The following is a 13,131-nucleotide window of genomic DNA, read 5'->3' as shown; positions in this document are numbered from 1 at the left end:
GTCAGGAGCTGGAGGTTCAGTTTCATACATTTTTGAGAGAAAGACTCATGTCTCATACTCACAAGTTAACATTATACCCAAAGTTCACCAGAGCTGTTTTGGTCAGGTGTGCATGCAGAGTAAGCCTTTAGGTCAGTGCAACCCCCTGACAGGATGAGAAAGAAATACTAAAGTTAAAAATCACAGTGGTGGTATCAGAAGAGAGGGACCATTCCCCCCCAAATTTGTTTATATCCTCCTGTCTTGCGGAGGTCTGGTTAATGCAGATGTATATTGCACAGTAGGAAAGACCCATCACAAACGGGCACATACTATATGTGTTTCAGTCCTGAGTTGGTCTGATTATCCTGCCACAGAGAAATTTATGACTTTCCCATTTACTAGGAAAGTTATGACCAACCTAGATAGCATATTCAAAAGCAGAGATATGACTTGGACAACAAAGGTCCATCTAGTCAAGGCTATGGTTTTTCCAGTAGTCATGTATGGATATGAGAGTTGGACTGTGAAGAAAGCTGAGCGCCAAAGAATTGATGCTTTTGAACTGTGGTGTTGGAGATGACTCTTGAGAGTCCCTTGGACTGCAAGGAGATCCAACCAGTCCATTCTAAAGGAGATTGGTCCTGGGTGTTCTTTGGAAGGAATGATGCTAAAGCTGAAACTCCAGTACTTTGGCCACCTAATGCAAAATGTTGACTCATTGGAAAAGACTCTGATACTGGGAGGGATTGAGGGCAGGAGGAGAAAGGGACGACAGAGGATGAGATGGCTGGATGGCATCACCGACTCGATGGATGTGAGTCTGAGTGAACTCTGGGAGTTGGTGATGGACAGGGAGGCCTGGTGTGCTGCGATTCATGGGGTGGCAAAGAGTTGGACACGACTGAGCGACTGAACTGAACTGAACTGAGCCTTATTTTGATTTTTGCTTCATTGTGGTGGTCTGGAACCAAACCCCCAATATCTCTGAGGTCTGTTTGTATCCAAAGAGACCCAGAGAAGTTCAGGCTCAGGAGTCCATAGCTGGAAATGCGCTCTCTCCACAAGGGACCGCAGCACTCGGACAGCTGTGGTGAATGCCAGGTGTCAGGGCTAAGGGATGCAGAGGACACGTTTTCCCCAAAGCTCGAAATCCAGACCACACCACCACTGGGACAGTCTGTCTAAGAACAGATGACTTCCTCCTGCTTTTGCAGTTTTATTACAAAGGGAGCTCATGGGGCTGAATTTATCTACACATGGGTTTTGCTCTGGAAATCTGCAGCTCACTCTTGGGATTCAGAATTTCATTCATTCAATCTACGGATACTTACTGAGCAGCAGCACCCAGCAGTGTTCTGGGAATAGAGCATGAACAAGACAAATAAGGTCCCTGCTTTCATAAAATTTTCATTTGGGTTGGGGGAGATGAATAATCAGCAAGTAAAGAGATGCATAAACAGGGTAATTTGCGTAGTGATGTGTAGTTAGGGAGACAGGAGACCAGGGAAGGTGATGGTGGGTGGAGAGGTGACATTGAGCTGGACAGTGTGAGACAGCTCTGGTGAGAGCTGGGAAAAGAATATTCCAGGCAGAGGAAGATACAAGTGTGGAGATTCCAAAGATGCACAAGCATGAGATTTTGCAGGAACCACCAGAAGGTACTTAGGGTGAGAGCCCAGTGGGCCCTGGAGAGAGGAGCACACAAAGGTGGTGGGAGGGTGGACAGGAGTCAGCCCAGGCAGGGCTTTGCGGGCCATGGTGGTTTTAGTTTTGTTCCTAATGTCATAGGAGCCACTAGAAAGCTTGGCAGAGGAGTGACATGCAGAAAATGCTCTCCCAGAATGTGGAACAGGGAGCTCAGTTCACGTGAGAAATGGACAGGTGTGTACCTGTCCATGGGATGGAGAAAAGTGAACAGATTCAGACCTATTCGGGGGTATAAAGCTTTCAGGGCTTACTGACGGGTTGGAAATGCTTGCTAACATGTGGCTTTCTGTTACAGCAGCCACTACCCCCACCCCAGCCCAACCACGAGGAGCCTAGCAGAAGTAGAAACCACAAAACGGCCAAGCGTGAGTGTGGGGTCACCCTCTCTTGCCCACCTGCCCTCCTCCCCCAGCCCAGTGCTCTTTTCTGTGAATTGACTTCAGTCTCTTTCCCTTCCAGTCCCTGCTCCTTCCATAGACAGAAGCACGAAACCAGCCCTAGATCGTTCATTAGTTCCGTTTGACAGAGAGCCCTTCACACTAGGTTGGTATCTTTCATATTTGTCGCTCAGTAATAGTGGCCAAGAAGAGGTGGGCACGGGTTGGCAGCTGAAGAAGAACAACAACAATAGTAGCTGACTGGTGACTCAGCTGGTAAAGAAGCTGCCTGCAATGCAGGAGATCTTGGTGCCATCCCTGGGTCAGGAAGATCCCCTGGAGAAGGGAATGACTACCCACTCCAGTATTCTTGCCTGGGAAATCCCATGGACAGAGGAGCCTGGAGGGCTATGGTCAATGGGGTCTCAAAGAATTGGACATGATCAAGACACTAACGACACAAAAGCAACAAAGTGGCCGCCATGAATGCATGCTTACTGCGTGCTGTTCACGGGCACCGCCTCATTTCACTGTCGCCACAGTCCTAGGGAGACGGGACTGTCAGAATCATCCTCGCTGTACAGAGAAGGAAACCGAGACACGAAGAGGTAACTTCGCAAGGTCACTCAGATGTCAGGTGATGGGGGTGGAGACCCAAGCTCAGAGCTCCTGTCCTGCGCCCTGTGCTGAGCCTGCTTCTCCACGGCCACCATCTGTGCACACACACCCATCACCTGGTCCTCCTGAAGGATGACGGGCAAGCATCTGGGCTAGGAGGCAAAGGCCAGGGAGAGCTGTTGTTGGCTGTCTTGGCTGCTAACTGAGCAGCTCACTGACCAGAGGGACGTTGCTTTTTCAGAGCTGTCTACTTACTTATAAGGTGGATGCTCTATAATGAGAAAATACTTAGTGAAACTCTAAGGTGCTATTCAAATGTCAGAGTTGTCTTTTGTTGTGTGTATCATTGACCAAACTGTGGGTATACTACAGTCCTTTCCTCCAGAATGGATTCAGAGTATTCTTGGATGGCAGCTACCTCTACTTAAAGCTATCTTTAATTCCGTTCTAAAACTTAGCTACAGTGTACTGAGCACTTACTATGGGGCAAGTGCTTCAGCCACCACAAATAAGTTATAGTCATCTCTGGGTGTCTCCAGGGGGGCCAGTTCCAGGATCCTTGTGGATATGAAAATCCAGGGATACTCAAGTCCCTTATATAAAATGGTGTAGTGTTTTCATATAACTTCTGTATATCCTTCCATGAACTTTAAGTCGTCTCTAGATTACTCATAATACCCAATACAATATAAATGCTCTGTATGTAGTTGTAAATACAATATAAATACACATACATGGTTGCCAGTGCATGGCAAATTCAAGTTTTGCTTTTCAGACCTTTCTGGAGTTATTTTTTCCAAATGTTTTTGATCTGAGGTGGGTAGATCGTGGGTATGGAGCCCATGGATATGGAGAGCTACTTCCACATTGTCTCTAGTCGTCACCCCATGCCCACAAAGGGGGCTGCATTATCATCCCCACTTTGCAGATGATAAAGCTGAGGTTCAGAGAGGTTGAATTAATTTCCCAAAATTGCAGAACTAGGTGCAGGATTTGAATTCGACTTGGATTTGAACCCAAGTCTTTCTGACTTCAAAGTGGGTGCCCTGTTCTACCACGTCTTGCTGCAGTTGGAGACCCTGGACTTTCCTTGCCGGGGAGCTCTGGGGAAGGAGTTCTGAGCCTTGAGGGATAAGGAACCTGGAGTCCAGCCCCACCCTAGCCCTTCTTCAGCTACATAGTGAGCAAAGCATTTAGCCTCTGTGGCCTCCGTCCCCTCTTCTGTCAGCAAAATGTCAGTTCTCGGATTTGGTGCTGAGCTTGCTACAGTTTCCCTGAACTGTGTCATAGCTCTGCTGGTTCATGCCAAGCTATGTCAACTATCCGAGTTTAAAATGGCCTGTGGCAGACGGCTGGACACATTGTATGAAGGCGAAGACAGAGACTGGACTTCAGACTCCAGCCCTGCTTACCTACCACGAGCCGAAGTGTCAGAAAATTGTAATACTGATGTCAAATCTTCCAGGGTCACTTCCTATACAAAGGTTACCCTTTTAAAATATTTTTGTTTTTATTTAGTTTTCTTTTGAAAGACAACCTTTTCTTGACAGTACTAGCTCTACCCTTGAACCCCTTATCCATGATGCTTTGGGAGAATTAACCTCTTAAAATGCTCAGACTTTTATCAGGAGGCTCCTAACATGCCCTGGGAATATGCATAAACCGGCAGACGTTTTTCAGAAAATCTATTCAGGCCTGATGATATAAATCCGTTTCCTGGGTATCCCTCTAAAGTAGGGTTTCCATATCAAACCAAAATTTTATAAGTAATGAACATTTTTATACCATCCAAACTACTCAGGTAGTCAGCTCTTCACAGTGAGACAAGATTCTTAGGACATATTTTGGGCTGGACATGTATTCAGTCTTTGAGGAATAAATTGTGTCTCAAAAATGCAGTTCCACTGTTACAGGGTGTTGACTGAGCTGGGAGGTGGATGGAGGGGAAGAAAGAGGAGCTATCTAACAATTCTCAGCACCCACTCAGGGTCATTGCTGGCCCTGCGTATAAATTGTCACCTGATCCTTAGAGCAAATCTACGCAGTTTAACACATAATGCCCATTTTACAGGTGAAGAAATTGAGACTCAAAAAATTTAAGTAACTTGCTCAAAATCATACAAGATTTGCATGTAAACCTGGCTGAATCCAGTTAACTAATGCTTTTATTACATTGAAGACATAGGGTATTACTCTGGGAACTTCAGACAGAAGAAAAAATACATTGTTTTGAATGATTTTGCAATGCACGGTTCTCAGGTACACCTGCCATTTCTTCAGGAAGCCTCCATGTCATCTGTTACAAGAGAAAAGTAAAAGAAGAAAAGGAAGGGAGGGCGGGAGGGAAAGAGAGGGAGGAAAGAAAGAAAGAAAAACAAAAGCCAAAGCAAAATGATTTGCAGCCCACTGGAAGAATCTCCTGAAACTCTGAACCCCAAATTAAATTTTTTTCAGGAACTAAATGCCATACCTTATGCAATGGCAAGTGGGCCACAGGACTGAAGGAAGACTGACCCCTCCGTGGCAAATGAGTTTATTTCAGATATGCAAATAAACTTGGGCTGTACAAAGCAGCTCTTGGCCAATGAAAGAGGCACAAAATTTCAGGAAGGCATTAATCCTTTTCAGCATCAGTTATATTAAAACATTTTGGAAAGAAGCTCAGAATTCACGGTGCTGCTTGCATGTACACAGCACTACGTGAGCCTTGCGTGAAGTCACTTAATTTGCCTGAGACTATAAAGTTAGGTGCTCTTGTAAGGGACCCTCCAGGTCTAAAGCCTATGATTCCTCAACGTGTTGTGTGTGTTAAGTCACTTCAGTTGTGCCCGACTCTTTGTGACCCTAGGGACTGTAGCCTGCCAGATTCCTCTGTCCATGGGGTTCTCCAGGCAAGAACACTGGAGTGGGTTCCCATTCCCTGCTCCAGGGGATCTTTCTGACCCAGGAATGGAACCCGAGTCTCTTAGGTCTCCTGCATAGGCAGGCAGGTTCTTTACCACTAACACCACCGGGGAAGCCCATGATCCCTCAATGCTTAAACCCAATTATCCCTCTTAGGGGCTGGGATTCAGTTTCATCAAACGTTTCAAAGCTTAGCTGTTACATGCAAGGCTTATCTGCTGTTTGTAATTTACAGGAAGGAAGCCAATGATTTCTGACAAGGTGAGTTTTCTCCTTATTTTGTTTTGTTTGTTTCTGCTCCGTGTTGTATCTTGTCCTTGTTCTGTGGAAAGTGCTGAGAATACTCACGTATCTTCTCTCCTGCCTTGCAGTCCTCGGTCCTAGGGGGAAGGTGAGTGACTCTGGGTGCCTGTGTGTGGGTACAGGGCACGTGCTGTGTGACTCTGGTTTGTTTCTCATCCATCCTTTCTCTCAAAACCGCAGGCCTCCTGGGGAGCATTTGCCCAAGATACAAAAGCCCCCATTACCGCCAGCCACGGAAAGGCATGACAGAGGCAGCCCCCTGCCAGGGAAGAAGCCACCCGTGCCAAGGTAAGTGTCTTCTGTTGCTTGGGGTGTGGCACAGAAGGGGTGACGTGAACTCCTGCCTTGGATCAGTTAGCTCCACGTAGGGACCCAAGACCATGGTGCTCCTGGGTGGGAGTGGGCTCATTTTGCTGCCGGGGCTTGAGAGATGTTCAAGCTTCTCAGGTTGGATGCAGAGAGCCTGGGTCACTTTACAGGACAAGGCGATTAGCACAGAGAGGCATAAACAGATGGTTCCTCTGGAGCACGGGAACAGCCCCGTTTGTGGAGACCTTCTCAGCCAGTCTGATTTTTGGTTGAATTTTCCTTCCACCGCAAGGGGCAGCACTGCACCTACCGTTTTGTAACGTGCAGGCGGTGGAGAGGACATCTCGGTAGGTCTCTGTGAGCAGCTTCCTCACCGCTCAACCACATTTTATAGTGGCAGAGCACCCGTCAGCTCTAACATTTCTAACTTTACTGTGCAGTCTCCAGGGACCTATTAACCAAATGGCACAAACATCGCTGGGGTAGGCCCAGCTCTGCTCCCTACTAAGGAGAAAACCAAGGCTTCCATCAACCTCATCTGCGCAACCAGGATTCAAAATTATGATCCTTGCTTGGCTAATGTGAGGATGAAATCAGGGCCGGGGCTAGGGTGCACTGGTAAAAACCTCAGCAACTGAGTTAATGTTTTAATGGTATATTCTAAAAAATCAAAATGAATGCCAAAAATATCATAGTGAACAAAATAGCAAAGTTTTAAATAAACAACAAGATGAGATCATGTGAATCACTGATCGGGAGGCAAATTGCCAGCAAACTGTCCTCCTCGGGCCCCTCTCTGTGAGGACACGACGCGAGCCCATGAAGGCTGCTGCCCACCACGGGTCTAAGGTCACCGCCACCAAATCTGCTTGGCCAGTTTGTGCATCTGGAGAAAGGGACCAAAGCAGCAGCTTTTCCCAGCTGTCTTTCCTTCACACCAAGGGTGAGCCCCAAGACGGCTGTTCTCAAACATCAACAAAGGAGCGTGTTTCCTCAAATGCTTTTATTTGCTTGGAGAAACATCCACTCAGGGAAATTTAATAGCTACTAAAGAGTTTGCTGACTAAACCTTTTTTCTTTAATGTAATTATTTGCTGCAGTTGCAAAACAGAACAGAGGTTTGCCTAGCTCAGCTCACAGTAATGACAGAATGTTGAGTCTTCTAGCCTCCCTCTCCCCTGCTTTTCTGCTGGGTTTTTTGGGTTTTGTTTTTTCTTTTTTTTGCTTCCCATTTTATTACGGCTCAGTGGGTTTGATTTCTCGATATTAGATTAAGTGGAACTATTTATATTCTTTGAAACTCTTTATGCTCAGTTCTTTTTCTTTGCCCTGATTCATTTCAGGCATATGCGGGGACCAGAGAGAAGAGAAAATGTAAGTACAGAATGTCATTTGGTAAATGCTTGGAAACCAGTGTAGACTCTGCAGAGGTCGAGGCTCTGTCTCAGCCTTCAGTGAAGTCCAGTGCTGGAAGCCAGGCCTATGCACAGTAGGCTCCTGAATACCGGTGTCTTTTGGGGTCTCCGTCTTTCCCTCCTGCCCAGAATATTGCATGGCTTAGCTCCTGTCCCTCTGAAGGTTCCTAGGGAGGCTGGGTTAATTGCAACCCTATTACCAGGTGGTAGTGAGCAAGGGGAGTGGCGAGTAGGTAGAAGGGAGGATAAAGTAAGGCATGTTTCAGAGTCTGGCCTCCCAGAAAGTCTCTTAAGCCTCTATTTTCCCCTTAAATACCTCTATGGCCTAAGAAAGAGAGGAAACAGCATTTATGCAATGTATATTGTGTACATGTTGCCAACCTAGCTACTTTTGACTGACTGTTTGCCTAGGACTGCTCAGTTTTAGCAATGAAAGTCTCATGTCCCAAGAACTTCATCAGTCTTAGGCAAATGAGGACCAGGACAGTTAATCATTCCAATGTTACATTTTCTTTGCATTGACTATCCCTAGGAGGAGTCATTGTTTCCCTTTCACTAACAAGAAATTGAAGTTTAGAAGGGTAAGATACTCATTGCAAGTTGCACAGCTGGGAGATAGCCAGGATTGAAATCCAGGTCTGCCTGACTTCCTCTGTACTGTAAACTGCCCGAAGAAGGCCATCACACCTGTGCCGTGCTCAAGGGCTCAGTCCATAGGCACCTGGTGTTTCGTAGCTCTATGCTAAACGGTGCGCTTATTCCGATGAAGTGCTGAGATATAATGGAGATAAAATGCAGATGAAGTGCTAAGATATAAGATGTAATGGATATGCTCCAGTGTGCTAAGGGGCATATGATCACAGGATGCGCTACAGAGGAGAAGTGAAGGAAGTGATGTATAAGGGTTGAAGAGTTAAGTGTGACTTCTTAGCAATGTGGTCATTGAATGATGGGGAGACACAGGATAGTCCCTCCAAGGCAAAGGTCAGTGCCTTCAGCCTCAGGAGTGTCCTGACTAAGGCAGGCATGGGCAGTGCCCATGGAGCCTGTGGGAAGAGTGAGGACAGCAGATTGGTTTCAGAGCCACAGGGGCAAAGAGGAGAGAAGGTTGAAAATGAGGGTAATATCACATTCCCAAGGATCCTTATCTCTGGAAGGACTGACACTTGTTGTCATGAGAACCTAGATATCTTATGTCTTGACCAGAGGAGACATGGTTGCAGGAGTGTCAAAGACCAATTTCATTTTGGGGATTCCATAAGTCCATGTGTATCTATCTGTGCAGCCCTTTGTTAGGATTCCTTCCCAGCTGGCCAACCTGGATGAGTGAGTCTGGCTATTCCATCTTGCCTCATCTCAATGGTAGGACTAAGGATAACAAACTTTTATCGAGCACTCAAACATACCAGGCACAAGTAGTAACTAACTTAACCCTCTCAACAGCACTTGAGGAAGGTGCTCGTTCATCGCTACTGTCCGAGCCTAACAAAACAAGTCCAAGTTGACAATTCTGGTCTACTAGTCAATGGCAAAATTATTTTTGCCTCTCTGAACATCATTTCCTATCTAGGGAGTAGAACATAGAGCCCCTCCCTTATCTATTTCAGAAGGCTGTCCTAAAGATAGATATGCTGCACCAAGTGGACACTCTTTGGAAGCTGTTTTCAAATCATAAGGCTGTATAAACTTGGGCAAACTCCGGGAGGTGGTGAGGGCAGGGAAGCCTGGCCTGCTGCAGTCCAGGGTTGCTGTGAAGAGTCAGACACGACTTGGCGACAGAGGAACGACAAGGCCACGGTGCTTTGAACCAGAGTGGTCAGTGCAAAGCCGAGACCCGGAGAAGGTTAGGCTTTGGGTCAGAGGGATTAGGTGTGAATCAATTTCCGTAACCCTTGGCAAGGTAGGAGTGCTTCTTGGGCAGCGTGTTTTCATTTGTAAAATGAAAATGTTAAATTCTTGAAGAGTTGCTTGAAGAATTGGATGAAATATTGCCTATGAATCTTGGGAGACATAGTAGATATCATCATTATTATTATCTCTAGGGCTGTTTAGTCACTTCAGAACCTATTTTAAGTATATAAAGAGTGTTTCAGATTGGAATGTCTTTAAATGATTGTTTGTATTAAGAAATCATAAATTATTTGGCAAGTTCTACTGTCCACAGTACCTTTATTGTGGAGACACGCAACTGCTAAAGAAAGAAAACAGAGGCATTTCTGTGATTGAGAAGTACATTTTTCTTTGAGAAATTGTGCTTTGATGATAAATTAATATCTTTTTTTTCTTCCCCTTACCAGGATGAAGATGATGGTATGTTCAGAAAGACTTTCTTACAACTTGTAACCTTTCCTTTAGTTTTCTGTGTTCAGATGGAATTAGTTAGTATAGCAACTCTGTAGAATCCATTATCATTGTAAAATTAGTATTGAGCATATGTATGCCAGTTGGTATACTGTATAACTATAATAAAATGGAATTACTTGGCTGGATTACCAAAAAGAACTGCTAAGTTCATGTATAACAGTGCAAACTATTAATACTTACTAGTGCAGCAAAACTGAAAATCATACATACAGTATGATAGACAGCATTGGGTAAAGGATTACTAACTGTATATGAATGACATGGCATAAAATTTGTCTTTCATTTAAAAAAAACTTGTGAATCATTTCTGAAATTCATATGATTTCTAACTGACAATTTTCTGACAAGTTAACACTTCAAAAATGAAAAAAAAAAAGTGTACTATGAAGAATGATGGAGAATGGCAGCATTTGAAACTGTGTTCTGAGGTGGTAAACCATCGAGAAAAGCCCTGTGGGGTGGGCATCCACCCCACCTCTTCCTAATGACATTTCATCTTTTGAATGTTTGTATCTCCCTTTACACTAGCTGTTTCTAACCAGGGAGCAGTTTGGGGATGTATGTTCCTGTGACACTTGGATTCTGACAATCTTTCCTTTTTCTTTTCCTCTGAAGTACATCAAAGACTTCCGCCCCAGCCATCACCTCTCCCCATGACCTCCAACACCTTCCCTTCAAGATCTACCAAGCCATCGCCCAAGAACTCCCTCCCATTAACTCACTCGTCTGGAGCCTTCTCAGAAAGGTGTGTGCTGAATCATTCAGTTCTAACCTAGCATAACGTCTGGGGCCACTGACGTTGGGGTTGAGGAAGAAAGAAATAAGCCACCAGTCATAGGGTCAGAACATTTTGGGTCTTAGGAAAGAAAACCAAGCTGAGCATAAAGAATGCACAAATGCACATATTAACTCACTGCTGTTTTCTGTGTTGTGTTTGGGGAGAAGAAAGGTACAGAATTGCCTGCTCTGTCATGGCCCCAGACAGAATGGACTCTGGCAGGAAACAGGGAATGTTTTTTACTCTGTAGGTTAAAAACAAACAAACACTCAAGAAGCCCAATTAATTACTTGGAGTTCACCCTCCTTGGATGGGAATACCCCTCCAGTGCACCTTGCACTTGGCAGGTGTGGAGTATTCACTGTACGGGCTCTGTCCCCAGCAGGTCTGTTTTCTCAGCAGCAGGAGTATTTCTCAGGACCCATGAGGAGGCAGGCTCTCCAGAAAGAGAGGCACAGACAGGAGGAAGACTCAGGGCATTTCTCATAAATAAGCCCTCAGGCTATCTCCCGGCACCCCCGAGGCTTCACCCACCAGCCTTTCCAGCTCCTCTTCTCCTTTACTATCCAAAGGGAGAGGCCTAGTCCCTACCCTAAGGATGGAAGGAAACTCACCCACCAGTAAGATCCTTCCACTCTGCTAGGTATCTGGAAAGAGTCTCAATTTTTTTCATTTACCCCGGGTGCCTCTTGCTCTGATTTTCTGCTTCTTCTTCTCATTCTTCCAGTTGTTCTTCTGCTGCCACGTCTGCCACTTTCTTATGCCACCTCATCCCACCCTGAGCCCCGCCCTATCCTTCATTCTTTCAAAACACCACTCGCACGAGCTTTCTGAACAAAGCAGGCCTTTATCGAAAGTTTGGCCTAAAGGGTGGGGAAACTGCTGCTCAGTGTGGAGCAGACAGGCTTTCAGGGCCTCCCACTGGCCCTCCTCCCTCACTGTCCCCGCAGATGCAATTACTGTCCGCTGTAGCACTGCCGAGCCCTCTGTTTCTCATGCCCTCCCCTCTCCTTGTAGACCACTAGGCTCTGGGGATTCAACATCCCAAACAACACGCCCATGGAATATATTTCCCTAACAGAAAGAGAAGCGTTCTCCCAGAGAATTTGAGTCGTGCTCCAGACTCCAAGTCCTCAGACTGCTGCTGCCTTTTTAAAGAGCTTTTAAAGCTCTTCATGCCGTTCTCCTGTTGCTTTTGTTTTTTGTCTTGAGAAGCTTGTTAGACTCTGGCATGGTCTTCCTGAGACAGGAGTGAAGTATGTTCAACAAGTTCCTTCTTTTTGCCCTTGCCCTGCCCCCGTGGTTTCAGGGAGGGGGTGAGAAGAGCCAGAGAAGCAGCATTTCCCCAGTTCAGGCTCCCTCTCTGACCCCTTAACCCCAACCCAACTTAAAATCTGTTCTTTTTTTGCCTCCACAGTAACAGTAACTTTTCGCAGAGTGCCTCCCTGCCACCATACTTCTCTCAAGGTTTGTACTCCGGGCTCTAGTGACCTACTCTAGCCAATATGCTGTCATGACCGGATGTCCCAAAGCCTTTGGCATAAGTTTTGTTGTTTCCTAAAAGCATCTGACTTCCTTATTCAGCACTTCCTTAATCAGCACTTCTGCTTCTGAAGTGTACCAAAGGTTGCTGTAGTGACAGGATATGCCACACAACAACACCACCACCACACAGACGCACACACACTCTCCCGCAGGAAGGTGGCCGTGGCCTTTATCTTCCCACGCAGAACTTGTCTTCCCTGCTGTTTTTATATGATGCTTAGGACAGTGCTAGCTTTCTCTGTAGTTTTGATTTCTATAATGAATCTAACCTGGAGTGCTAGTTGAGGAACATGTTTAAAATACAGATTAAGGGACCCCAACCCGCAGGATTCTGAAACAGTAAGTCTGGCTGAAGACCTGTATTTTTTAATAATACCTCCTTTGGGTGTCCATGGTAAGTATTTCTTGAGAGAGTCCTCAAACTTTAAAATGCACGAAAATCACCTGGGGGCGATGTTAAAATGCAGATTCTAATCAGTGGGTCTTGGATGGGACCCAAGGTTCTGCATTTCTAGCAAGTTTCCATGTGATTCCCAAGTTCCAGGTTCCCAGCGGTATTGCTGGTTCATGGACCACTTCAAGCAGACACAAAGGCCTACACGGTAGGACTAGCTGTGTTTATTTTTTATCCTTAAAGACTTGCAAGTGACTAGCACATGGTAAGCACTTTAAAATGTTTGTTGAATGACTGTCAAATGACTGTGGAGAGTCACCCAACTCTAGTAAACAATTTTTTTTTCTCATGCTAGGAAACACATCTTGTGTTACCAGGCTTTCTGATTTCAAGAAAAAATAGAAATATGGCTTTTAATGTTAAATTACCTAATTT

General features: G+C 45.5%; 1 protein-coding gene across 4 annotated transcripts in view; it reads left to right on the top strand.

Moving 5' to 3' along the window:
• The window catches only part of LCP2 (lymphocyte cytosolic protein 2), a 47,725-nt gene that overhangs the window by 25,760 nt on the left and 8,834 nt on the right, over positions 1 to 13,131 (top strand). For 3 of the 4 annotated variants that reach the window (XM_027520176.1, XM_027520179.1, XM_027520178.1), the window contains 9 exons: positions 1,985 to 2,054; positions 2,149 to 2,232; positions 5,824 to 5,849; positions 5,960 to 5,979; positions 6,072 to 6,179; positions 7,544 to 7,574; positions 9,913 to 9,925; positions 10,595 to 10,724; positions 12,175 to 12,224. In XM_027520176.1, coding sequence (XP_027375977.1) covers positions 1,985 to 2,054; positions 2,149 to 2,232; positions 5,824 to 5,849; positions 5,960 to 5,979; positions 6,072 to 6,179; positions 7,544 to 7,574; positions 9,913 to 9,925; positions 10,595 to 10,724; positions 12,175 to 12,224 — 532 coding nt within the window. The remainder of the gene's footprint in view (positions 1 to 1,984; positions 2,055 to 2,148; positions 2,233 to 5,823; positions 5,850 to 5,959; positions 5,980 to 6,071; positions 6,180 to 7,543; positions 7,575 to 9,912; positions 9,926 to 10,594; positions 10,725 to 12,174; positions 12,225 to 13,131) is intronic. The other variant, XM_027520177.1, reaches the window with a different exon arrangement.

Source organism: Bos indicus x Bos taurus, chromosome 20, assembly GCF_003369695.1.
Source record: "Bos indicus x Bos taurus breed Angus x Brahman F1 hybrid chromosome 20, Bos_hybrid_MaternalHap_v2.0, whole genome shotgun sequence".
In the NCBI taxonomy this organism is placed as follows: Eukaryota; Metazoa; Chordata; class Mammalia; order Artiodactyla; family Bovidae; genus Bos; species Bos indicus x Bos taurus.
The sequence above is the reverse complement of the archived record's forward strand: the minus strand, read 5'-3'. Positions and strand labels throughout refer to the sequence as shown.